Source organism: Heterodontus francisci, chromosome 27, assembly GCF_036365525.1.
Source record: "Heterodontus francisci isolate sHetFra1 chromosome 27, sHetFra1.hap1, whole genome shotgun sequence".
In the NCBI taxonomy this organism is placed as follows: Eukaryota; Metazoa; Chordata; class Chondrichthyes; order Heterodontiformes; family Heterodontidae; genus Heterodontus; species Heterodontus francisci.
In genome coordinates this window covers 16,019,464-16,045,066 of record NC_090397.1, presented here as the reverse complement: position 1 = coordinate 16,045,066, position 25,603 = coordinate 16,019,464, and the positions used below count along the sequence as shown (strand labels likewise).

The 25,603-nt window shown below is 43.2% G+C and overlaps 1 protein-coding gene across 4 annotated transcripts in view; it reads right to left on the bottom strand.

The window, feature by feature from the left end:
- The window catches only part of abcc9 (ATP-binding cassette, sub-family C (CFTR/MRP), member 9), a 206,112-nt gene that overhangs the window by 100,636 nt on the left and 79,873 nt on the right, over window positions 1-25,603 (bottom strand). For all 4 annotated transcript variants that reach the window (XM_068058911.1, XM_068058912.1, XM_068058914.1 and 1 more), the window contains 8 exons: window positions 22,242-22,376; window positions 21,173-21,335; window positions 20,064-20,104; window positions 14,175-14,317; window positions 8,012-8,120; window positions 3,132-3,242; window positions 1,717-1,789; window positions 380-485 (listed from right to left, as the gene is read on the bottom strand). In XM_068058911.1, the coding sequence (XP_067915012.1) occupies window positions 380-485; window positions 1,717-1,789; window positions 3,132-3,242; window positions 8,012-8,120; window positions 14,175-14,317; window positions 20,064-20,104; window positions 21,173-21,335; window positions 22,242-22,376 (881 nt within the window). The remainder of the gene's footprint in view (window positions 1-379; window positions 486-1,716; window positions 1,790-3,131; window positions 3,243-8,011; window positions 8,121-14,174; window positions 14,318-20,063; window positions 20,105-21,172; window positions 21,336-22,241; window positions 22,377-25,603) is intronic.

Sequence of the window (25,603 nt, the reverse complement as noted above, 5' to 3'; positions counted from 1 at the left end):
GTTACCACTGGTCAGAGGAAATCAACTTGCATTTATACAGCATTTTTAATGCAGAAAAAATATTACAATGTGTTTCACAGAGCTGTAAGCAAAAACTGGACATTGAGCTGAAAAAAGGAGATATTAGAAGGGGTGACCAAAAGCTTAAAAGGAGGAGAGGGGAGAAGAGAGGAAGAGGCTTAAGGAATTCCAGAGTGTGGCACCTAAGTGGCTCAAAGCATGGCTGCCAATGATGGCGAAAAGAAATCTGGGATGCACAAGAGGCCAGAGTCAGAGGAGGAGAAAGTTTGGCACATGGTGAGGGCTGTAGGCCTACATTTCACTACAAGGAAATCCAATGAGGCAATCTCCTTCATTTTTACACAGTTATTTTACTTACTTGCTCCAGTAAACCTTCCCAGAAACTTTCAGCATCTCTCCAAGCATAGCAAGGAGAAGTGAAGATTTTCCACATCCTACCTGCCCGACAATCATTGTCATCTGACCTGAAAATAAATGGTAATCAAAGAATCTTTCATCAGTTCTGAATTAAATAATCTGTTAACAAAACCTCTGTGCATTTTTCAGAAATTCAATTTTGAATATATGAGCAGCAATGCAGTAAACTTCTAAATGGGTTCTATGATATTCTAAATGCATCTATTAAGGATGGAACAAGCCAATCTAAGACATTGTGAAAAAATTGACTAGGTTTTGCCATTCAGAGTTCTAAACTCATACTTGAGGTTATAAATCTATTCATTCCTCTTCTCTCCCACCCTCTCATATTCTTAACTACATACAAGTTCATTTATGCACAATTAAGGAGACTACTAAAATATTATAATTGCACTTATCTTAACCACCAGTTTGAGAGGCACATAAAATGGGTAACAAAAACAAAATTCCACTCTCTAGCATTTTAAGAGATGTGATTTTCTTATCAAAATAAACTTTGGGTCACTTTAGATCTGAGTTCTAATGCTAGATTGGAGACATTATCACCCACTTTTGCGTATTTCTCAATTTTGGCATATCTCAAAACATCGGAGGATTATCTGTAAATTTCTTGTTCATCTTGATCCAGAAAGGCCAAACCTTCGAGGTCAACAACAACCACTTGAATTTATAAAGCACCTATAATGTAGTAAAACATCCCTGGCGCTTCAGAGGAGCATTATCAAACAAAATTTGACACCAAGCCACGTGAGGAGATATTAGGACTGATGAGCTTGGTCAGAGGTTGGTTTTAAGAAGCATTTTAATGGAGGAGAGAGCAGTAGAAAGGGTCTTCTGTGGTTATGTCATATACAAGGTGAATTGGGCATACCATCAAGAGGTAACTGAAGACTGGACGAGGGGGAAAGGAGGAAGCAGGAAATAGCACAATTTGACTGATGCTTCCAATGGCTCCTATGGAAATAAGGCTGAGGCATAAATGCACAAGATGAGATAAGCGATTTACACAATCCCCACTTGAAAATCAGAGAATCGCACTAATGCTCACGACCATGCAAATACTATAGATTATAATATTTTAAACCTTTGTGGATTTTGAGGAATAGCACGTTACACTTAACATAAAGATTTCAGCAAAAGATTGCATGCTGCACAAATCACATGATAGGATTCTCCCCAATCAATAAGATTTGGCATATTTTTATGGTAAGATCCGATTAATGGGAGTTGGTGTATTTTAACAGAAAGGTCCAACCAATAGAAATTGATATATTTTACCTTTTGGAACTCTGATGCTGATGTTAGAAAGAGTCGCCATGCCACTGCCCCAAGAAAAGGATCCATTGGTTACCTGCGATTTGAAAATGGTGAGAAAGTATTTCATACACACTGGAAGCAGCAAGTTGATTTTTTAAATAAAAACAGAATGTGCTGGAAATACTCAGCATGTCTAGCAGCATCTGAGGAGAGAGAAAGAAAGTTAACATTTCAGGTCTGATGAAAGGTCATTGACCTGAAACGTTAACTCTGCTTCTCTCTCCACAGATGCTGCCAGACATGCTGAGTATTTCCAGGACTTTCTGTTCTTACATTGGTAGCATCCTCTTCTCTAGGGAAGACAGATGCAAAGTGCTCAATTCATGTGTCACCATGCTCTCTGCCTCTACAAGATCTCCTTTTAGATCTCTAATCAGCCCCACTCTTCCTTCTATAAATACATTAATAGTAAAAGGGTAGTCAAAGTATTTTGAGTTCCCTTTTATGTTCGCTGTTAATTTATTTTCATAGCCTCTCTTTGCCCCCGATTCCCTTTTTTGGAGTTTCCCTGTACTTTCTATCTTCATTAAATGTATTGATTTTATTTTGCTTGTTTAGCACTATTTAAGGATTTTTCAAGGCCCAATGTCACCGAGGCTGGTTCACAGAAAGAATTTACATGTTGGAAAATAAATGCATATTTTTAACAGACAAGGCCAGGAAGGTCCCAGGTTCAACCCTGGGTTTGTGCTGAGTTAGGAGAGCTCAGTCAAGGTCTTATAATTACATTTGGTGCCGCCGCCTTGGATAGGAGAAAAGTTGGTTGTGGTGCCATTCCAAGATGCGATGAAATAATTTGTGCTGTAAATTGTGTGTGTGTTTGTCTGTGCGTGTTTGGGTGTATGCTTATGCATGCATACATACATGTTTGTGTATATGTTTGTGCGTGCACATGTAAATGTTTGTGCGTGCGAGTGAAGGCAAAATAGCTGGCGCGCTTTGTAATTGGCAACTATGGTGATGGCAAATAATTTGCCCAATATAGACGGCAGTCTGGGATAAGGGTGGACGGTGTAAGTAGTTGGGACTGTAAATGGAAAATCAGGGCTTCCTCATTGGAGCATTTGATCAGGGGATGATCGCTTTTATCTTGGTACTGAAAAAGCTTTTTAAAATAATAGCCAGTTACATCCAATGATTTTTCTTCTTTGTTTGAATTATAATTTCATTGAAGTGATTAATATCAGGAAATGAGTACTCTTACACAATCTGACTTCTGCACTGACTGTGGGAAAGGCCAGTTCCACCTCATTTATGTTTCCCAAGCCATGTGTAGGGACTGCTCTTTCCCTTTTGTTCCCATGTGCACAAAAAGACAGGGATTAGTCGCATGAGAACCACAGCTGTACAGTAGGAAACAATTACAAGTTAGTGACCTTTACTGACACATCTTCTGTCTCCCTGGACCGAATGTACCTCCTCAGTGGCTGCTCATAACCTTCCAACTGGTCTTTCAGGGGCTGCCTCCTGTTAAAGGCCTTGGTGTGCTGTATTGTAAATAAAAAGTACATTTTATTAAGATTATACCAACTCAAAACTAATTTAGGTCCTGTCTTTAATTGAACTTCATCCCACCATAGGACCTTTGACTTTAACTTGTGGCTCTCGTTTATGGTCTCCTCCCTATTCTCCATTTACAACCAGGACGTATCTATCCTAACCTTTGCCATGCCTTATGTAGGCTGAGTTTCTCTGTAACCATTTGCATGAGCATTTTAGATGCCAGTCCGGACCCGAGCCCATTATTTCTATGACATTTTTTCTATCTCTTCTCTTTACCCTGCTTGGGCTTTTCTCTCCAGTCTCCTCCTCTTCCTGTTACCCAGTCATGCCTGCCTTGATTACTCCCCTCTTGGTCCCCCCCCGCCACACCCCGCAGGCAAAGCCCTATTATGATTCTTCACTATTCCTATGCCTTCCTATTCTCCTGGTTCAGTAGGCTTGACTCCCTCTTAGATAAGCCCACAGCTTTGCTCTGTGCCTCTTTCACTGAAGGCCTCCATATGAGTAACAACCCAACTGCCCCTGTTGCCATCCTCCCCACCCAGTGTACCTATTTCAGTCTAATCTTGCTAACCTCCTTCCCCTCCCACTGCTGAACACATGAAGTCTGGCAGAGGATCAATAATCATTGCTCCTGTCTGCAGCTCCCTCCAAAATATCCTTGTGAACAAGGCCCTTGCCATCCATGAAATTATGGTGGATGATTGCATTGAAATCATGACCTTGATGGAAACTTGTTCAAGGTGACAACACCCTAGTCTTTACTGAAGCCTCCTCACCTGGATATGCCTTGCACCACCTACTCTGTCCAGACCACTATGATGGTGTGTTGTCCCTTAACACTAAATTTCACCTTTATCTATTCCCTTATTACTTCGGCACCTTCTTTCCCTTTGAATAGCTCACCTTGTTCCACCCCCTCAACTCACCTTTTAAATCCTCAATCTCTACCACCCACTCAAACCACACATTTCTCACTAAGACATCGTCACTGTTTTCTTCCCTCAGATTCTGCACAGAGTGCCTTCTCCATTTTGGTGATTTCAACTCACCTTGCCCTCTCTCCTCTGAGTTAGAACAGAAGAAATTGGAGCAGGACTAGGCCATATAGCCCCTTGAGCCTGCTCCGCCATTCAGTAAGATCATGGCTGAACTTTTACATCAACTCTATTTTCCTGCCCTGTGCCCATATCCTTTGATTCCTTTAGAGTCCAAAATTCTATCAATCTCAGTCTCGAATATACTCAACGACTGAACATCTACAACCCAACATTTACAGTCCTCTGAGTGAAAAAAAATTCTCGCCTTAGTCCTAATTGGCTGATCCCATATCCTGAGACGATGGCTGTTAATTCTAGACTTTCCAGCCAAGGGGAAATAGCCTTTCAGCACCTTACCTGTCATGCCCTCATAGAGATCACATCTCATTCTTCTAAACTGCAGAGAGTAGAGGCCCATGTTACTCAATCTCTCCTCATAGCACAGCCCTATTACCCAAAGAATAAATCTAATGAACCTTTGTTGTATCCCCCTCTAAGGCGAGTGTATCCTTCCTTACATAAAGAGACTAAAATGGTACACAGTACTCCAGGTGTGGTCTCACCAAAGCCCTATATAATTTCAGCAAGATTTCCTTACTCTTATACTCCAATCAGCTTGCAATAAAGGCTGAAGTACCATTTGCCTTCCGAATTGCTTTCTGTGCCTGTATGTTAACTTTTTGTGATTTGTGTACAAGGTTACCCACATCCATCTGAATACCAACATTTACCGTCTAAAAACATTTTAACTTGGATAATTTCACACTTCCTGCTCAATCACTTAACCAGTCTATACCCAGTTGCAATCTTTTAGCATCCTAATAACAGCTTACTTTCCAACCCAGCTTTGAATCGTCAGAAAAGTTGGATATATTACTCTCGATCCCCACATCTAAGTCATTGAATTAGATTGTAAATAGCTGAGGCCCAAGCACTGAACCAGTAATGACACCATGCCATCCCAAAAATGACCTGTTTCTTCCTACTGCCTCTTTCCTGTCCACTAAGTAATCCTCAATCCATGCCCCGCATCTTCCCTGAACCTTTCCCTCCATCTCAGTTCTCCTACCAATATTAATGACCACCCCATTAACCTTGCCATTTCAGATGGCTTCTTTTTGTCCCATTGTCTCAGTCACAAACAAGGCAAATTCTGATCACCTCCTTGTATCTTTTGCTCTCAAATCCTCCTTCCCCCTTTGATTCCGTCTTCCTTCTGTTGCTGGCAAAAATTCTCTCCCAAGTCACTTATAATGGAACTTTCAAGCTCAACCTTCTGGCCTTTGATCACCTTGCTGCACACTTCTGTTTAGTTCACAAGTGTGATCTTGCGCTTCTGGTCACCCGTCATTTTAATTCTCAACTCCACTCCCACTCTGACCGCTCGTCTTCGCCTCCTACGCTGTCCAAGCAAGCTCAACTGAAGCTCATCTTGCAATTAGGGACTTTACAACTTTCCGAAATCAACAATAAGCTCAACAAATTTAAATTGAGTAACCACTGTTCTCAATTTTTTCCAGACAGCAGTCGCTGATAATGGTTATACTGTTGCTATTTACACCCTCTCTAGACACATCTTTTGTTTCTTTACTTGTTCCATTACCACCCTCTTGTCTTGCACCATCATCCCTTTTATCATTTAATTACTCCTATCCTCCACCCTATCACAGACATTTCCATTTTTTTGAATCTTTGAAATATGCTTCTGATAACTAAGCTGCAACACTTTTAGATTCCATTTTACTTTACCTCTGTAATATCTCCAATCTGTTTATGTTATACTAAATATTAACAAAGATACAATGCAGTTGTTTTGTAGTATTTTGAATTACATGGCTTGCAGCCTTCACTCCAGGTTTTGGTACTGACTTTTGCCACCATTTTAACCCTGCCAAAAAACCATCATTTTAAATGTGCATGATTTGGAGGCAGGCAGGGCACAAATAGGTCCCCAGTGACATCTTAACTAAAAATCCTGACAGTTCCACCAAGTACTAGTAAAACCTGTTGGCAAGTAGATCTACACCAAAAGAGGCCCAGAAAGTTAAATAATTTTTAAAATATGTTGAATTGCTGACAGCAACTTCTTGAATTCCACATCATTCTGCACATGTGCGGACTCCAGAAGTTGCTGTCAGTTTCAGTGGCGTTAAGGTCGGTGGGTGGGTTCTCAAAGCTGAACAGCCAATAGGAGGCCCTCCAGCATGGAAGCAGCTGCAGCCTGCCATTGCAGGTAAGGGAGAGAGAGGGTGCCTCCATCTTGAGGTGGCCTCTTAGCAACTTTAAAAAATTTACGATAAAAAATGGCCACAGCTGCCAGGCCACCATTGTGGAGGGGGAGTCCTTCCACAGGGTGACCTGTGGCCACAGCTGTAGCCAGGTAGGCAGAAAGGGGGACTCAGAGTCTGCCTGGAGCACTGGCTCCCCTGGTCTGCTGCCAGGAGGCCGCCTCCAGGAAGCTGGCCTGTTCTTATCCTGCTGAGGGTCTGCAGGCTAACTGAAGAAGTTCACTCATCCTGTGTAATTGGCCTTAATTGGCCTTTAACTCATCTCAATTGACTACGCACTGCTTTCGGGCAGGCAACCTTTCCAAGCCTGATCTCACTTCCCGGAGCGGGATGGTGCCGGAAAATCAGCATGCCGGCTGGCGGCATGAAATTCTGTGCTAGCTAGCCACTTTTCTTGCTCCCATATTAGGGCGCAAATTCCGCCCCATTAGTCACATCCTGCCAATAGAAGTATGTACCCATTAACCATACGCTCAGTCTCCTACCTCCTTACCAATTCCCTACCCATATCAAAAGGTTGCTTCCAATGACATGGGCTTCTATTTTTCCTAATAATATGTTGGAAATTGAGTTTTTAATAAAATCATGCACCAGTTGGTTGCTACCTAACAATGAAATACAGCAATCAAAGATGACTGTCAAACTGCATGCCAGATTTTTGTTAAGTCACATGAATAACATTTGGATGACCTTATTGCTTCAAGTGTATTGAAAACTGAATTTATAGCTCTTCATGGTTTGTCATTTTTCAGCACTAGACCAACATTTCATGGATTGTTTAGCCACTTAACACTGTAGTAGCAAGGCTCAACAGGAACTAGAGGGCCTTCTGATAGGTAATCAGTGGGAAAAGATTTACGGTTAATTTTTGAGAAACTGCACTAAATAACTCTCCTTGTTTTATGATTTTAGAGTAAGGCCTATGGCTTTTACACCAATACAAAGAGGGATCAAATATCAAGTGGTTTACGCAGTGCAATCTTGGTTTTACTTGGCTCTGCGCAATTTGCAATTTTCTTTTGAAGCAATGCAGTTTAACAAACATTAGTCACTGAGTATTTTCTATCTGTTTGGTATCTGTTGATATTAGCTTCTGGGAAAAAGTTCATCTATCCTTTGGCACAATATATGGAGTTTGCAAGTTCTCCCTGTGTCTGCGTGGGTTTTCTCCGGGTGCTCCAGTTTCCTCCCACAAGCCAAAAGACTTGCAGGTTGATAGGTAAATTGGCCATTATAAATTGTCAATAGTATAGGTAGGTGGTAGGGAAATATAGGGACAGGTGGGGATGTTTGGTAGGAATATGGGATTAGTGTAGGATTAGTATAAATGGGTGGTTGATGTTCGGCACAGACTCGGTGGGCCGAAGGGCCTGTTTCAGTGCTGTATCTCTAATCTAATCTAATAACTATGGTTTTGTTACTTACAACTCCTGAATGTTTTTTACATGTGTCTACATTCAATGGGGTCTCACCACCCCGAAATCCATCGTCCGAAATCTCGTCACTTGTCAGAAACTCTTTCAACTTCTGTTGGCTGGTGGAAGATTTGATAAAAAAATTGTTTTAGCATCACCTGAAAAGACCAGCAAATCATTCCCACAAATTCTAACTAAAATGAGCAAAGCAGCCACAGCGTAACAAACTCTATCTACAGCGCATGCATGTTACAAGTCATTAGAAGGTTTTGCACCAACACTGAGCTGGTGAGGCCCAGAAAATCCACAGGCCAGTAATCCCAGCACTAACTCCAGACCATGTCCTTCAGGGCCACCCACAACCAACCCCTGCAAACTTTCTGAGGTCAGGGGAAGGTTCTCTGAACTGCTGCATGTTACTCATCAAGGGCACTCACTTTACAAAACAAAATCAGAAAGGCCAGTCTAATTCCTTGACCAGGGGAAGTATTGCACGTGTTGCAAATAAGCATTGGTAAAAGTTTGGGTCACTAGGTAGTTGCCACATATACTACTGGATCAGATTGGGATAATGAGAAGCGATTACATTAACTGGCTACATTCTCACTGGTAAAGAGAGAGTTGAGAGGTGATTATGATTGCTGTTCTGAGGATTCCAAAGAGACTAGATAATGTTAACCAGCTGTCTCATCTGGTCCAGAACAATAGAAGCTGAAGGTAAACTCAAAACTGAATTGCAGAAACATTGGGCCAAAACTTTTTGGAAAAGTAACGGTAAGTTAATGGCACGGACTGTTATTAATGCACAATTTGCGAGCAAGTGCAGGGAAAAAGAGATATGTCATGAGTTGCAAATTTCCAGAACTTGCCAGTCCATTTATACTGCTCAGCTAGTTGCCTGAGACAAAGGACATCTCGTCCTTGGCCTCCCATTATTTTTAAGAACTTGCTAGATTTGCACATTAATTGCCCATTAAATTCACAGGTTCATATTTAACAGTATAATACCCTTTTAACAATGTGATCATTATTAATGCAATGGCAATCAACCTCTCTAGACCAGAAAGGGAGCAATGTAAACTAGCAATAACTTTTTCTTGGAACTTTAAAATGTTTAAAATTTTACATTTCTAATTTTTTCCTTTCTTTTCCTTTGTGTCTTTTTCCTCTCTCAATCCAATCTTTCTTTCCCTCTCTTTATTTGTTTTTCTGTACCGGATTTGACTCTAATACACCCTCCTTCTCTGCTGCTCCTCTGTTTCTATCTTCATCCTTAAATCTCACTGGTTGATGAGATAGACTGTTGGTCCCACCATTCACTGAGGTCCCAGGTGCTCCATTGTCCTTGCCGTGCTGCTATCAGTTTGCACTGCCAGCAAATTACACCGCAAATTATCTTTAAACTGAATAGTGCAGGAAAAATTCTAACAGTGCACACTGTGAGATGCCCCCCTCCAGCAAGATCTGGCTCATTATCTGAATGAGGGAAAGCCACTGCAGATTCCCCAGACAGGTCTCAGTGAAAATTGCTGTTGGGCCCTGATGACATCATCACAAACTCAAAAACCTAATAACAGCAAAAACTAAACTCACATAGTTTTCTCTGGTAGGTGAGTCAGTAACTAGATGGCGCACATTAAAGGCCATTACCAAATGAACAAAGGGAGAGGATAAGGCGTGGAATACCTTGTGAAACAGTAGTGGGAGGCAGAACCTACAATTGCCATCAAACCAGAAATGAATAAAAGAAAATTAAGAGGCCATGGAACAAGGAATGTGGAATGGAATTGAGTGGAAAGCTTTTTCAAAGAGCTGTTGCAGGCATGGGCCTTTTTCTGTTCATAGATAATATTCTATGATTTAATTCAGGAAACTATACTTCAAATATATCTATTGAACCTCTTTTCCTCCATCTCTCTTCATTCTATCTTTATTTTCTTATTTTTCATCTTTAACATTAATAATTCTTGGTCTTTATCATAACCTATCCTTACACAGAGCTTACAGAAGAGAATTTCTTTGTTATAAGCTGCCCACAAGCCTTTCGGCTACCCCTGTTAAGAGTTTAAAAAAACTGCAACTCAGAACTGTGAAACAAGTTGCCAGACAAGGACTTAAAGGAGGCGCTATAATATAGTTTCAAGGGGCATTTTGGGAGAGAGAAGGGATTGATGGATACAGTGAGAAGGTGATTAAATGAAGTTCATCTATTAAAAAAGGTCAAGTTTTTGTTGGGTCTAATAGTCTTTTCCTTTCATTAAATATTCATATGTTTCTATGTTTTTAGAAAAATTGCCTAGGCAACTGATATTGGCCTTAGAGCAGAGGACTGCAATTAGACTTGTACAAATTTATAGGTATTGCTGCTCATTAGGCTAAATATGTGGACGAGACATGGATCCAAATTCTTTGGCATTCGCACAATTCGAACATTCAGTGAAAAAGATTTGAAGTAAGCTCTTTAGTTTGAGTGCTAAATAAAAGTAGAATGGGTACATTTTCCCAGCCAGAAATATCTCAGGCACCTTGATGATCTTAAAATGTATTTAGAGATTATGATGTCTGGGAAAAGGGCATAAGATGGTTGAGTGAAGGCAGGAAATCATGAAGACTGCAATAAAGAACACTAAAGTAGAAAAATATGTTCGTATGGAGAGGCAAGATTCTTTCATTAGGTTTTCCTAGTCTTCTTCCACCTACAGCTTCATTCTTGAAGAATGAGGACTCAAGTCCTGGCCATTGCTAAATTCACTGCAGCACATAAGAAGGTCCCCAGAAAACTATATACACCATCTTGTGTAGGTCCTTTCAACATGCTGAAGGCAGGTGATCATCGTATAACTGATGGGGAAACTCTGAGGTTTGAGGTTTTTATTTTTGGCAAAGCCTGATCCTGCCCTCACCTAATGCTTTTCTAGAAGAGTCACTCCAAAGCATTCAAGAACATGAATTCTGGTAGATTGATTTTTCCCATTCTATCTCAGTGACATTGAGGCCAGTTATTCCACATTTACTGTCATTCCAACTGTAATCAGGTAATTCAATATAGATCAGGTATCAAAGCTGAACTTTTCCCTGTTTGTGTGGTTCAATAATATACCATTCAGTTCATTTGCTTAGTAAGTCATGGAGGAACTCCATCTTTTCGAGATAATAGTCTCACATGTTGCTAACTGTGGCTCAGTGGGTATCACTCTCATCTCTGAGTCAGAAGGTTGTGGTTTCAAGTCCGAAGGAACTTTCTTTTTACAAAATCTAGGTTGACACCCCATTGTTGGACTGTCAGAAGTGCTGTCTTTCAGATAAGATATTAAGCCAGCACCCTCTCAGGGGGATGTAAAAGATCCTGAGCACCATTTTGAAGAGCAGCAGGGGAATTTTCCTGAATGCATTCGAGATGTGAACATATAGGAGGATGCTCTGCATACCTTACAAAGACAGAAAGACTAATGAGGAAGTGCTAGAAATGGCTGGATAAAAGAGGAAATTAGTGCATCCGAGAGAGAAAGATGCAATATTTCAGTCACATGATTAGAGCAGAAGGCAGACAGAGACAATTATTGGAAGGAAAGATCAATGGAAAACATACAAGAGGGAAGCCGAGGAGTAAATGGATGACGAATATTATGGACTGGATGCAACTGACCTATGCAGAATGTGTAAGGGCAGCACAAGACAGAGAGAGGTGGAGATCCATGATAGTCAACCTTCTGGGAAGAAGATGAAACCAATGAACAAACAAACTAATTCTATTACTCACCCAACATCAATAAAACAGATTATCTACCTATTATCTCATTACTGTTTATAGGACCTTGCTGTGAGCAAATTGGCTGCTGCATTTCCTATGCTACAACAGTGCCTGCACTTCAAAGTACTTCATTGGCTGTAAAGCATTTCGGATGTCCCGCGATCGTGAAAGGCTCTACACAAATGCAAGACATTTTATTTAACCATTTGTTGCTGGATTTTAGAGATAGCTGTCAATCTTGCTGATTTTGTGTTTAAATAGCTTTTTTTTTTAAAACAGCACATAACCCAACTGACAAACTAGGGAACAATGCAGGATGGAACTCCTTAAGCCATGTAAATGGTCTCCTATCCATACAAAATCCTCAGAATACATTCAAAATCTATCCTACAAGAATCTCTGGTATACTAATTGTAATTGAACGGACACTGACTATAGAAAATTCAAAGAGGACACAATTTATTTTTTAATTAAAGGAAAGAATATGCTGAGAAAAACAGCTAACCACCTTTATTAACTGGAACAAATCCAAGAAATACTGTCAACTACTGAAATAAATTCAGTGTTTACAACACTGTGATAAATTCATTTTTTGTTCTCTAGCATAGTATTAATAGCAATCTGGATAAAATGTTACTATCTAACGAAGTTTCAATTTAAAACTGTTTGCTTGCTAAGCACCCCTGTCACTGGACTTAATATCGTCCAGGCTGGGATTCCATATTGAGGTCCCTGTTCAAACCATATTTTGTTGTATCTTTCATGGGAAGTAGAACATCTAAACTGAAGGAGCCTTGAGTTCTAGCCCTTGCTGTTGTTTTGTTCTTGCATTGTTTATGAGCATCAAAGTGTTTCTTTTTCTTTCCATGTGTTGTCACTTTACTCCAGAATAATCCATCCCCCTTACCCCACTGTGTGCAGTTTATTCCTCACTAGATTTTTCGATCAGTCTGCCATACCCTCATCAAAATCAAACTTTCTATTAAAAAATATCAACCTCTTGCCAACAAACGGCTTCAAAGCTCATATCAAATGAAAATCTACTTGTACAAGGTGCATTCATTTCTACCACAACTTAACCAAGTGTGTAAACATTCTATATCCCAATTACATTTTTTTTAAAAAGGAAAATGTTGAGAACCTTCTGACTGTTCAAACAGATACAGGTGCTGTGTGATATTTATTTAATGATCAAAGCCAGGAATTTCTTAAAGAGCTTAAAAGGAGTCATCTTGCTTGAGAAGAAGTTGAACAGTTCCTGAGCACTTGATGGGATTTCATGGCTCTAACAGCTTTGCAATCTTCTCCTTTTCAGAATCAGTTTTACAAAGTGCATGACACAGTACACAGTGTGGCAGTAGCCAAGTCGACATTGTGTTCCATTACTCATCGCGGCCTTCTCTGATCACTGGTGCACTTATACAGTACTTCTTAGTCAATGAGTCAGTAGTCTTCTGTCAGGGGGAAATGAACTGTAATCTGGCTCACTTACGTTCAATTTAAGATTTACATATATCTCAACTCCTACAGAAGTGCAGAATCCAGACCTATGATGACCCTCAGATGACTGCTATCCGACTTGAAGCAAAGATGAAAGCAAAATAGGGTATGAAGTAAGAAATTATGTTTAAAAAATCTCTGACTGTATGTAAAATAAGTTAGCAGGTAAAAATAACCTGCAGCCAGGCAACTGAATTTACAAGCCCAAAGAAAATGTGCCAGAACACTAATTCTCACACTCCAAAGATTTTTCAAAGGTCTGCAAATACGGACAAGAATGATTAACATATTTTCGTTTGTTTCTCCTGACTAGAATTTCTTGCCTCTACCCAACATCTTTTGCCCTCTCCTCATCAAATACAGAGAAACACCCTTTTACAATTCTTCAAAGACTCCTGATTGGAAAAAATGGACACCTCGGCATTTACTGACAAGCAAACCAGAGGTCCTCTTAAATAACTTGTGATGAGCAATTTGTCTCAGGTCTTGTTCACAGGTTGTACAGTTTACTTAAATCCTTCTATCTTGTGCTGTGTGGATAGACAGGATGTCTAATGGGAATATTATGGACTGGTAGAAAGGGGCTATATTCTACAGTGGAGTAAGAAGGTGAACTATGAAGAAACAAAGTAACTGGAGCCTCTTAAATTGGGAAAACAAAACTCAACAGCAACTTATAATTAGATAGCAACTTTAAAGTAATAAAACATACCATGGCACTTCACAGAAACATCAGCAAACAAAATTTAACACTGAGCCACAGAAGGAAATATTAGGACAGGTGACCAAAATTTTGGTTAGAGAGGTAGGTTTTAAGAAGTGTCTTAAAGGAGGACAGCGAGGTGAAGGGAAGTCTGTTGTAACTTCCAAGCTGAAAACAAACAGGAATCACTGTATTGAAAAGTATGAATGATTACTATACCTGACCAGGGCTTTAACTGTGGATCTGACCACAGTGGAGAGCAGAAATAATGGGGTCACCAAGATGTTGAACAGAGACAATGAAGTAAAGGCCACTGCAGAGGTCAGTTCCACGTCACTGCTGTGGGTATGTGCCACAAAGGTCTGTTGGGCAGCAGAAAAGATCCTGATTACTGATCATATCAAATTGAATGTTCTACACCCCCCTCACATTAGATCAGTGCACAATGATCTCATTCTCTGAAAAAGGATTGCAGTCGATTAAATGGCCACTCTCTGGAAAGCAACTATGGACTGGATTTTGTGCCGGAGCCGGGCGGAAAAAGTCATGGGAGCCCCGCCTCTCCCTTTTTGCAACCCCACCCCTCCCCCACCCCCGGAGAGATCCTCAAGTGCTTTTAAATCAATGTTTCAGGAGGTGGAATCTCCGTCCCTTGAAAGATGGGGATCCCACCTCCATGAGCTGCCAGCCAATCAGAGGGCCGGCAGCTCAGCGGTATCAGCTGCACAACCGGGAGTGGTGGCCACTACCGGTACTGCAGAGGCTTCGAGCCCAGGCCCAGCCCTGGAAGACAGTACAAGAGGGAGTTGAGGCAGGGTCGCCGGGGCCAGTCCAGAAGGCAAGGGGGTGCTGGGGAGTTTTCTTGCAGTCCAGGGGGAAGGGGACTGAATTGGTTCCTGGTGGGGATCTTCCACGGACCACAAATTGCCCACAGAAGAGGGACAACCCCAAAATTCTGCAGAGAGGGCACCTCATGTTACAAGGTGACCTCTCTGCATGGCGGAGTGCATTCACCACCCACCCCCTCAACCATTGGTAAGATCCCAGTGGCGGTGGGAAGAGGCCCTTAATAGGCCACTTAAGGGTCTCAATAGGCCTCTGGGCAGAAAGACTGTTGTCTGCCTATCCTGCACCCAGGAAGATTGCTAAGCGATGGGGAGTGATAGGCCCTCCACCCCACCGCCCCCCCATGCCACCTGTCGCGATACTCCATGCAACCCCCACACCTCTGATCCTGCCTCATGGGCCTCACAAAATCCAGCCCTATGTTTGGAGACTTCTTGCTTCTAACCCAATTTTACTCTTCGATAGCATTGTGTTAACTCAATAGAGACCATTAACTTTAAAACAAGAGATATGAACTCCCTAGACTGATTAACGGATTACACAGCAAGATTTCACGTTTTAAGACTTTTATGATAAAAACTAAGCTAAAAATCAACATTAACTAAACAATATTTAGTAGGTAGCTAATACACTAAATTACAGAGAAAGGTATTTCCCATTAACTTATTAACACACTTGAAAACACTACACCACATTTATACGTTGCATAGTGTTTTCATCGAAAAGGCATCCTTGCAGTTAAGAGTCCTAAACTCCTCCCAGTTACAATGGGTTGGATCTCCCAGTGCCCTTATCAAAGCCCATGTCCTCTTTGCTCACTTCTTCCGAGCACATTTGACTGGTCTTCTGTTAATAAGGCAATCTCTGGTGACTCCATTGGTGTTTTCTCATCTGCAAACCTTAACTTTCAAACTGGGTTAAAATTTTAGCAGCCCCTTGCTGTATTGGTGATCTGAGAGCAGCTGTTTCTCTCTCTTTAGGCTGCACTGACTGTTGTTCTTCCTTTCTTTCTTTCAGCCTGCCTCCAGACCTAGGAAATTCTGCAGAATTTATCCAGATCGAAAAGTCAATAGTTGTTTGCCTTTTACAATCCTCAGAGAGCATGGGTGGAATTTTATGCTCTCCCATGTGGCGGGTTTGGAGGTGGGGAGAGCATAAAATTGGGTGGGATGGTGCGGGAGGGGTGGGGGAACCCAACTCCATCCTGCCTCTGCCGAAATGTACTCCAGAGTGAGAAGGCCTGTGAATGGCCTATCCGCCCTGCTGCCAATTGAGGCTGTTAACTGGGTAATTAACTTCTATTTAAGGGCCTCTTCCAGCCGCAGCCGCAATTACCCAATAAACCCTTGTGGGCTGCTTCCAGGCTGTGGGGTGCGGCTGGGTGGGGGTAATGGGGGGGGGAGTGGGGGACCCTCGTTCAAAGTCACTTAGTGCCTGAATGAGGGATCCTGCATCGAGAAGGGGGCCCCCACTGAGGGCCAACCCCCTGCCCTTGCTCCCACCCCGACCATGTGACCCCCACCCTACAAGAGCCCTCCCGCCCTGACCTACCTTGAGCCAGGTTCCAGCGCTGCTCCTCGGTGTCTGGGGACCGCAGCAAAGCAACTGCCACAGCCTCCGTGGTGGCGCTGCAGCTGTTGGCCTCTGATTGGCCGGAAGCTCTGCAAGGCCGGGACTTCTGGCAGCGGAGTCCTAAATCGTACGGAAGACCCACTGCTGTCCAGTTAAGTTCCTGATTGGGACTAAATTCGGTCGGCCTTCCGTACAAGACCCAGTGTGGGGATCATGGCGTTGGTTTCCCCTGACATCGAGACCCCTGCCACCAGCACAAAATTCCACTCCATACATCTAGCCATAGCAAAACCACCTGGGCCTTCCTTTGTTTAACCAATACAACTCAAATTTGCATTTTAGAGCTCCAGCTCCCTGTTTACCATCTGTGAGTCTGAGAGTGAAACCCATTGTCATTTAAGGAGTTACAACCTTGCACCCTGCTTTCAAAAGAGCCTTTGATCTGGGTTCATAGTTTCCATGGCAACTAAGACCCCGGCTTGTCTCTGGGCAGAATTGGTGTGAGATCACAAGTCTCCTCCGATTCCATTGTACGCTGCATTAAAGCTTACAGTTTTAAAACATAACCAAACTACAAAGTCCAGTGTTCATCACAATTGCCACATAATTTGAAAACTGCAACAATCATACTGGTGATTTCAGTAAGACTTCATAGAATCTCCCTCCAGCAGTAGCATCACAACAATGCTGACTGGTACTGTAACGAGCTATGTGTCTCATCATCCAATTCTCTTAGCTTCTCTGCATTGAGCTGACTTGAGGTGCTTGAAGATACATTTTTGAAGTTTTATATTTTTCTTTTCCAAGTTACGATTTTCCAATTTTATATAACACTTCACCCAGTAAAGTAACTTTAGATCAGATAGACCCTTTCCAAAAGTGAAAGGAAAATTAAGATGTCTAACAGTCCTGGAGTCCATTACATAAATTGGAATTCAGGACCTGTTAGTAAATAACATTTTGGGATACAGTATGAGTAATTTGAGACACAATATGCGGTAAGTGCAAAATGCTTGGGTGGAAAAAAGTGACTTTGGACACATGGTTCCCAAAGCTCTCCACCACTGGCGTTTTCCTCATGTCATTTGTGGGTCTGTAGACTAATTGAGCTGGATCTTGACTTTGTGCTCAAGTGTAAAATGGATAATAACAACGGAAATAAAAATCAGGAGAGATATAAGCCAGGTTACTGATTTGTTACGAGCTGTTTTGCACTATCACACAAAGTCAAGACCTACCCCATTGACAGAGATCGACTGTCATAAGTCAACAACAGCATTATAATTATATGCTCTAGCTACCAGGATGAACCTTGGTCATCTTTTATCTAGCAATTCCTATGTCATGGAGACCCATGGGTTTTGACAAATATATGTACAAGAAAGATCAATTTGTTGAAAATAGAGACATGTTGTCGAAGCTTTTCGTCTTGCACTCATCAGGACAATCCGCAAGAATGAGTCAATGTCAAAGACATCCTGCGTGACAATGGCTACCCTGATTAGATCATTTCTCGCTGTGTATCGCACAAACTTATGAATGGGCCTAAGGCCATCATTTTTGGCCCTGAAAAGTGCCCAGTCTACCTCAAATTACCCTGGAAGGGTAATGTATCCCAAAATTTTGAGCAGGTAAAGCTAGCTGTTTCACACTGCTACTATGCAGTAGCAACACGTGTGGTGTTCGCCACTGACAGGATGCTGCCGTCAAGCCAAAAAGACATCCTGCCTATCACACAAATGATCAATGCGATATACGAACTTCAACGCCAGTGTGATGCTAGGTATATAGGCCATACTTCCCAAAGACTGGCGGATCGTATCAAACAACATGTCCCTTCCGTTGTTCGCAACAGACAAGGTGCAGGCTGTACCCAACCAGCCTGTGCTTGCAAAACTCAAAACACAGTGTCCAACATTAGATGTGATTCCGCGATTGGACAATATTTGCTAGATAATCTGCAGCGTGCTAAGAATTACACTGACAAGAAGTTTAAGATTGTCAGTAGGGCTTGCAGTGTGGCGCCTTTGTGCGTACTGGAAGCTACATATATTAATACACAAGGGCCAGTTCTTTGCAGACAGAAAGAACATGTACACACATTGTGCCGGTTTCAGCTGAACAAAATAAGTGACAACCATTCACTGGTTCATTCCTCAGGGCAATGCCTTGATAAATCAGAGCCAAGCTGCCTGCTTTAAATTTCAAACAAAGCTTGTCAGTTAACTGTCAGTCACCGTAAACTGGTGCATTCTCTATGGCAACGCCTCTATCAATCAGAGTTCACTTGCCAACCAATCAGGACTCTCTTCTCATGCAGTATAAGTTGTTGTTTTCCCTTACGTTGGTTATTCTTGCGTATGGTCCTGATGAGTGCAAGATGAAAAGCTTCGATAACATCTCTCTATTTTCAGCAATTCTGAAGATCAATTTGATTAGTAATTGCTGATATTATAAATATTTTATTAAAAGTGGCTTGACTCCCGTTGTGGGGAGCACGAAGAAACAGTGAGGTGTAAGTGGAGCTTGGGTAATAGTGCCGTGCAGGCAATAACTTTGTTTTAAATTGCACTCAAATTTTTTCCATTGAAGTTAATGGAAATTAAAATCAGTCAAAGTTCAAATTTGGTGGTCAATTTACAATCCCTTGCACCACCATCCAAGTTAACTTTATACCCCAATGACATGACATTGCACTTCGGCTAAAAATAAAATCTCATTGATGCTTACAAATAGAATAGGGTCATCACAAAGGTAAATATCTCTACTTGTGAGTCTTTGTCATTCATGAATTACTCAGTCAAGCTCTGTTTATTAAGTCACAGCTGGAGTTACTGGTGGTGGGAGTAGAATTCACAGTTGTTGAGCCTGTTTTTTGGGCATTAAAATCAATCTTGCAGGGATGAATTTGGGGCCATCATCTCCCATGCTCCATCTCTGTTGGAAATGGGCTGGTGGCCAAATTGGAAGCTGACCGATTCTAGGTGAGCAGTATGCCTGCCTAATTCCACAAGTGGGCTCCTGCCATTCCAAGACCGGCCTCTATTCAGCTTCACCTTTCCTCCACACCACACCCCCACTAACTGCAGGCCAGCAGAATGGCAGAGCTGTCCAGAATTGGGCAGGCCCCAAGCCAAACTTCATCAAGATACTCGTTTGCCAACTGCAGCTCGCCCAATTAATGCAAACGAGGCAAGAACCAATCTGCCAATTCCGATCGGGCTTTTGTGTAACAGGAATCGGCAGCATTTAAATGAGGCCCAAAGCTAAAATTGGCTCCTTCTGCCCACTTTGTTGAATTTCTCCCCCACAGCAGTATTAACAGGGTCCTTTTTGCACCCCCAGCAGCATTTCACCTCAAAGAAACATATCACACAGATAATCAGCATAGAAACAAAGTTAACGCAAAATATTTGTGTAATCTGTGCTGTGAATAAATCATTTTATAGCCTGATAATTCTAAACTCATCTTTTCCACCAGGATTTAAGTTTACACTTCTTCACTGACGATCAATCGACAGATGAGCAGTTTGATTTTAAATAGTTATAACAGCCATTCTAAAATGTAAACTTCCTGCAGATATGTGTTTAGAAGGTAACATGGAAAAGCTCTTATGACAAGACTTAATGTAGTTCAATAAGTGGGAAAATGGTGCTGCTCTGTTACGTTTTGATTAAATGTGTTCTTACCGCCAATACTGCTGCTATCGGTATCGCTGCATTCATAAATACTGGAAAAATAAAGAGCACAAAGAGTGAAAGGATATCAAGGAGCGATTAGAATCAGCACTATAATCTATACATAACAGAGCAAAATTTCCTCATCCAGGTGGAAAGAGAAGCTCTTCCCACTACTTCCCACCACCCAGGGTTTCCCAGAAAAATGACTGGGTGGATCATAGCTTTGCCTATAATGGGTGGGCATATTATTAAAGAAAGGGCTTGCATTTATATAACGCCTTTCTGGACCTCAGGAGTTCCAAAGTGTTTTACAGCCAATGAAGCACTTTTGCAGTGTCGTCACTGAGGTAGGAAATACGCACAAATTCCCACAAACAGCAAGGAGGTAAGTGGTGAAATAATCTGCTTTAGGTGTTGGTTGAGGGATAAATGTGGGCCACAACACCAGGAAGATCACCCCAGCCCTTCTTTGAAATAGTGCCACAGGATATTTTATGTTTACCTGAGGGGGCAGACAAGGCATTGGTTTAATGTTTCATCCAAAAGACAGCACCTCCCTCAGAAATAGCCTTGGCTTTCCACTCAAGTCTGTGGATTGGGGCTTGAATGCATAACTTTCTGACTCAGAGGCAAGAGTGCTAGCACTGAATCACACTTAACACCTACTTCAAATTAAATGCAAATGACAATATCCTATTTCTCATTAATTGCAGCCCATTAGTATTGCTGCAAAGAATGCCAGTGTCTTTCCAGTGTTGCACAACAGCTTGGGTAATAATTCATTAAATTTTCAAGGGGCCAGTTTGACATCAAGTTCCTCCTCTTGTCCATGCAAGACGGGTTAACAACAACTGCCTGCATTAATATAGCACCTTTAAAGTAGCGACATTAACATAGTAAAGGCAATTGACAGCGATTTCATTGGATCCAATGCCCATCCGAATTAATGATCCTGGGAACCCCCATTACGTCCATGGTCAATGAAAATCCCGTCCTACTAAGGTCGATCGCCAAAGTAGGAAAGAGAAAATTCCGTACCTAACAACTTTATTTTCCTAAAATATAGGAAGTATGTTAATTATCTCTAAGATAACATGCTAATTCTGGTCAATACGTACTGGATAGGGATGTGTAAAGTGCAAAGCTCTTGAGACTGGTTAACTCCTGCATTCTAGTCTTTTCCACGTTGTTACAGAAAATGTGCTCCCAGGCATAAAGCTTCAAAAGTTTGATGCCCTTCAAGATCTCATTTGTATTCTTCAGTCTTTCTGTGGAGTAGTCCTATGGAAGGGATAGAAATCATAGCCAGTGTTGAGCTGTAAAATTCTACAGTAGCTACTAATAAGTATATTTACTAGAAAATCAAATAATGCATAAAAAGAGACCGTTAATTATAGATGAGAAGACTCTGTTTATCCTAATTACAATAGATTTTCTTTGAAGAGTACTCCATAGTTTAGCAAAGCTGAGGTAAAGCCCCAACTCCCCATTGTTTTCCACCCTCTAGGCTGCTGGCATGGCCATAGAGAACTCTAGGCGTAGGCCTGGCCCCTGGCTGGAGCTGTGAGTGTAGCAGGTATGGGTGCAGCAGGGCAGGGGACATGAACGTGAAAGGGCAGGTGCTCTGAGTGTGTCAGGGCAGGAGATGTGAATGCAGCAAGCCTCTCAGCTACAATCTGGCCTCAGAGATCAGGGCTCTCTTTAGAGGGTGGGGGTAGGGGGTATAATTGGAGCAGAGTATTGGTGGCAGGGATAGATTAATGTACAGGCCTATGAGGCTCCTGTTCAGCGGTCCTCATCAGTAGTATATCGTGACCTAATTTTGCTGTATTATTAATGAAGTGTGTAAACATTCTCCATGTGTTTTCCTGCACATTTGCATTTTAATGGATGGAGAGGGGTTCGGCAGGGGTGGGGGCGAAGTGTGGAGAGGACCAACAGCTTTAAGAATTCTTAAGCAGGCTCTGATTTGGGCTTTACTGTCCAATACAGTTCTATACCTGACTTGAGAGTGTTTTAAACAGAAAACTGGGTGCTTGAAATGGAAAGTACATACCTCCCCTTATTTTGAGCACAACCTTTCACCAACCAGTAAACCAAAACTCACAGATTGACTCCCATTTAACCACTAAATGATACGTTACGTGAAGTCGAGTTGATTCCTTGTTTTAGATACTCAGTACTTACCAGAGTGCTTTTCTGTAAATCTGCGAGCTTTGTCGCTATGAAATATTGCAGGGGAGCAAGCAAGGCTATGACAGATGCACCAATCAGAGCACTGGTTCCCAGCATGTGATACAACAAGATCACACCCATGATAATCTGTGAATAAGAAAAAGAACTCGCATTTTTGGATACTGATTAAAGGATCAACATTGATTGAAACATAGACCAGAATTTTTCGTGGGGCGGAAGGCCCGTCCACCAGCCAAAAAGTCAGTGGTGAGCCCGCTTCCGCCAGGCCTGGGGAGCCAGACCAGGATTTTATGCTCTCCAGGCCCTTAATTGGTCTTGGGCAGGACTTGCACCTCTCTGAGGCAGGAAGTCCCACCTAATGGAGCGGGTCAGCAGTTCTTAGTCCCAGCAATGCCACCAGAAACGGTGGCCACTGCTGGGACTACACCCAGCCATCGCAAGGAAGGTGAAGGTTGGTCCCGGAACGAAGGTATGTTTTTAGGGCCTTGCCAGGGACAATCAGGTGGGCTTTTTGAGGCCCCAGCCGCCTGCCAGCCAAGGGTAAAAAAATTTTTTTTTCCAAAATATACTTTATTCATAAAAATCTGTAAAAATTACATTCCCAAACAGTTTAAAACAGCATCAAGTCAAAAAATACAAACAGTGCAAAGGTGATCAGTTTCCTTCTATACAATTATGAGTTGCCTCACAACCCTTCCATTTCACATTTGTCCTGCCAGATACATTTTTACATTATACAGCACACAAAATTTTCCCGATACAGTTTGAGGGGTTTCCCATGGATCCAGCCCCTCAGTTCAGCTTGGCGGGGGGACCTGACACTGTGGTCTTTCCACATTGAGCCTTTGCTGCGGCTGCCCCAAGCTTTAGTGCGTCCCTCAGCACATAGTCCTGGACCTGGGAATGTGCCAGTCTGCAACATTCGGTGGTGGACAACTCTTTGCGCTGGAAGACCAGCATGTTTCGGGCAGACCAAAGGGCGTCTTTCACCGAATTGATAGTCCTCCAGCAGCAGTTGATGTTTGTCTCAGTGTGCGTCCCTGAGAACAGCCCGTGGAGCACAGACTCCTGTGTTACAGAGCTGCTTGGGATGAACCGTGACAAAAACCACTGCATCTCTTTCCACACCTGCTTTGCGAAGACACATTCCAGGAGGAGGTGGGCAACCGTCTCTTCCCCACCACAGCCACCGCGAGGCCATTGTGCGGAGGGGGCGAGACTTCGGGTGTGCATGAAGGATCTGACGGGGAGGGCCCTTCTCACCACCAGCCAAGCTACGTCTTGGTGCTTGTTTGAGAGTTCTGGTGATGAGGCATTCCGCCAAATGACTTTGATGGTCTGCTCGGGGAACCATCCGACAGGATTCACCATCTCCTTTTCCCGTAGGGCCTTGAGGACATTCCGTGCAGACCACTGCCTGATGGACCAGTGGTCAAAGGTGTTTTCCCGCAGAAACTGCTCCACGAAGGATAGGTGGTACGGCACGGCCCAACTGCATGGAGCGTTCCGCGGCAATGTGACCAGGCCCATCCTTCGCAATACCGGGGACAGATAGAACCTCAGCACGTAGTGACACTTGGAGTTTGCGTACTGGAGGTCTACACACAGCTTGATGCAGCCGCACACGAAGGTGGTCATCAGGATGAGGGCCACGTTGGGTACATTTTTCCCGCCCTTGTCCAGAGATTTGAACATCGTGTCCCTCTGGACCCGGTCCATTTTAGATCCCCAGATGAAGCAGAAAATGGCTCGGGTGACCGTCACAGTGCAGGAGTGGGGTATGGGCCAGACCTGCACCACGTACAGCAACGTGAGCGCCTCGCACCTGATGACCAGGTTCTTACCCACAATGGAGAGAGATCGCTGCCCCCACATGCTCAACTTTTGTCGTACCTTGGCTACTCGCGCCTCCCAGGTTTTGGTGCACGCCCCGGCCCTTCCGAACCATATCCCCAGCACCTTCAGGTAATCTGACCTGACGGTGAAGGGGACAAAGGATTGGTCAGCCCAGTTCCCAAAGAACATGGCCTCGCTCTTGCCGTGGTTAACTTTGGCTCCCGAGGCCAGTTCGAACTGGTCGCAGATGCTCATCAGTCTGCGCACGGACAGCGGATCCGAACAGAAGACGGCGACGTCATCCACGTACAGGGAGGTTTTAACCTGAGTGCCTCCGCTGCCTGGGATTGTCACCCCTCTTATGCTCGCATCCTTCCTAATAGACTCAGCAAAGGGTTCAATACAGCAAACAAACAAGACCGGGGAGAGAGGACAGCCCTGTCTGACTCCAGATTGGATCGGGAAACTTTTCGATTCCCACCCATTGATTGAGACTGCGCTACTGATGTTTGTGTAGAGCAGCTGGATCCAATTGCAGATTCCCTCCCCAAACCCCATTTTGGAAAGCACGTCCATCATGTAGGTGTGCAATATCCTGTCAAAAGCCTTCTCCTGGTCCAGGCTGATGAGGCAGGTGTCCACCCTCCTGTCCCGTACGTAGGCTATCGTATCCCTGAGTAGCGCGAGACTATCAGAGATCTTCCTGCCGGGTACAGTACAGGTCTGATTGGGGTGGATCACCAACTCCAGAGCAGACTTGACTCGACTGGCTATGACTTTGGACAGAATCTTGTAGTCAACATTAAGCAGTGAGATGGGCCACCAATTTCTGATTTCTGCCCTCTCCCCCTTCTGCTTGTAAATGAGGGTGATGATGCCTTTCCTCATGGATTCTGACATGCTGCCGGCCAGGAGCATACTCTCGTATACTTCCAGCAGGTCTGGGCCGACCCAGTCCCACAGGGCCGAGTACAACTCGACCGGTAAGCCGTCGCTTCCAGGAGTTTTACTCGTCTCGAAGGACTCGACGGCCTTTGTCAGCTCATCCAGAGTTAGCGGCTTGTCCAGTCTCTCCCTCCTGCTGTCATCTAAGACCTCTGTGATAGATGACAGGAAGGACTGGGAGGCTCTGCTGTCTGTGGGCTTCGCGTCATACAGCCCAGCATAAAAGGATTTGCTGATCCTTAGTATATCGGACTGCGAAGACGTTAACGAGCCATCTTCTTCCTTCAGGCTGCTGATAACAGAGCTCTCTCTGTGTACCTTTTGGAAGAAGTAACGCGAGCACGTCTCATCCTGCTCGATGGAGCGGACTCTGGACCGGAAGATGATCTTGGAGGCCTCCTTGGCAAAGAGCGAGGCCTGCTGGCTCTTCACCTCTTGGAGGTCCTCCTTGACTTCGACCCCCATTGACTGCAACCGGAGCAGATTTTGCATACTTTTCTGGAGTCGGGATATTTCCCTCTGTCTCTCTCTCGCCCTCTGAACACCTTTGTGGATGAAGAACCTCTTGATGT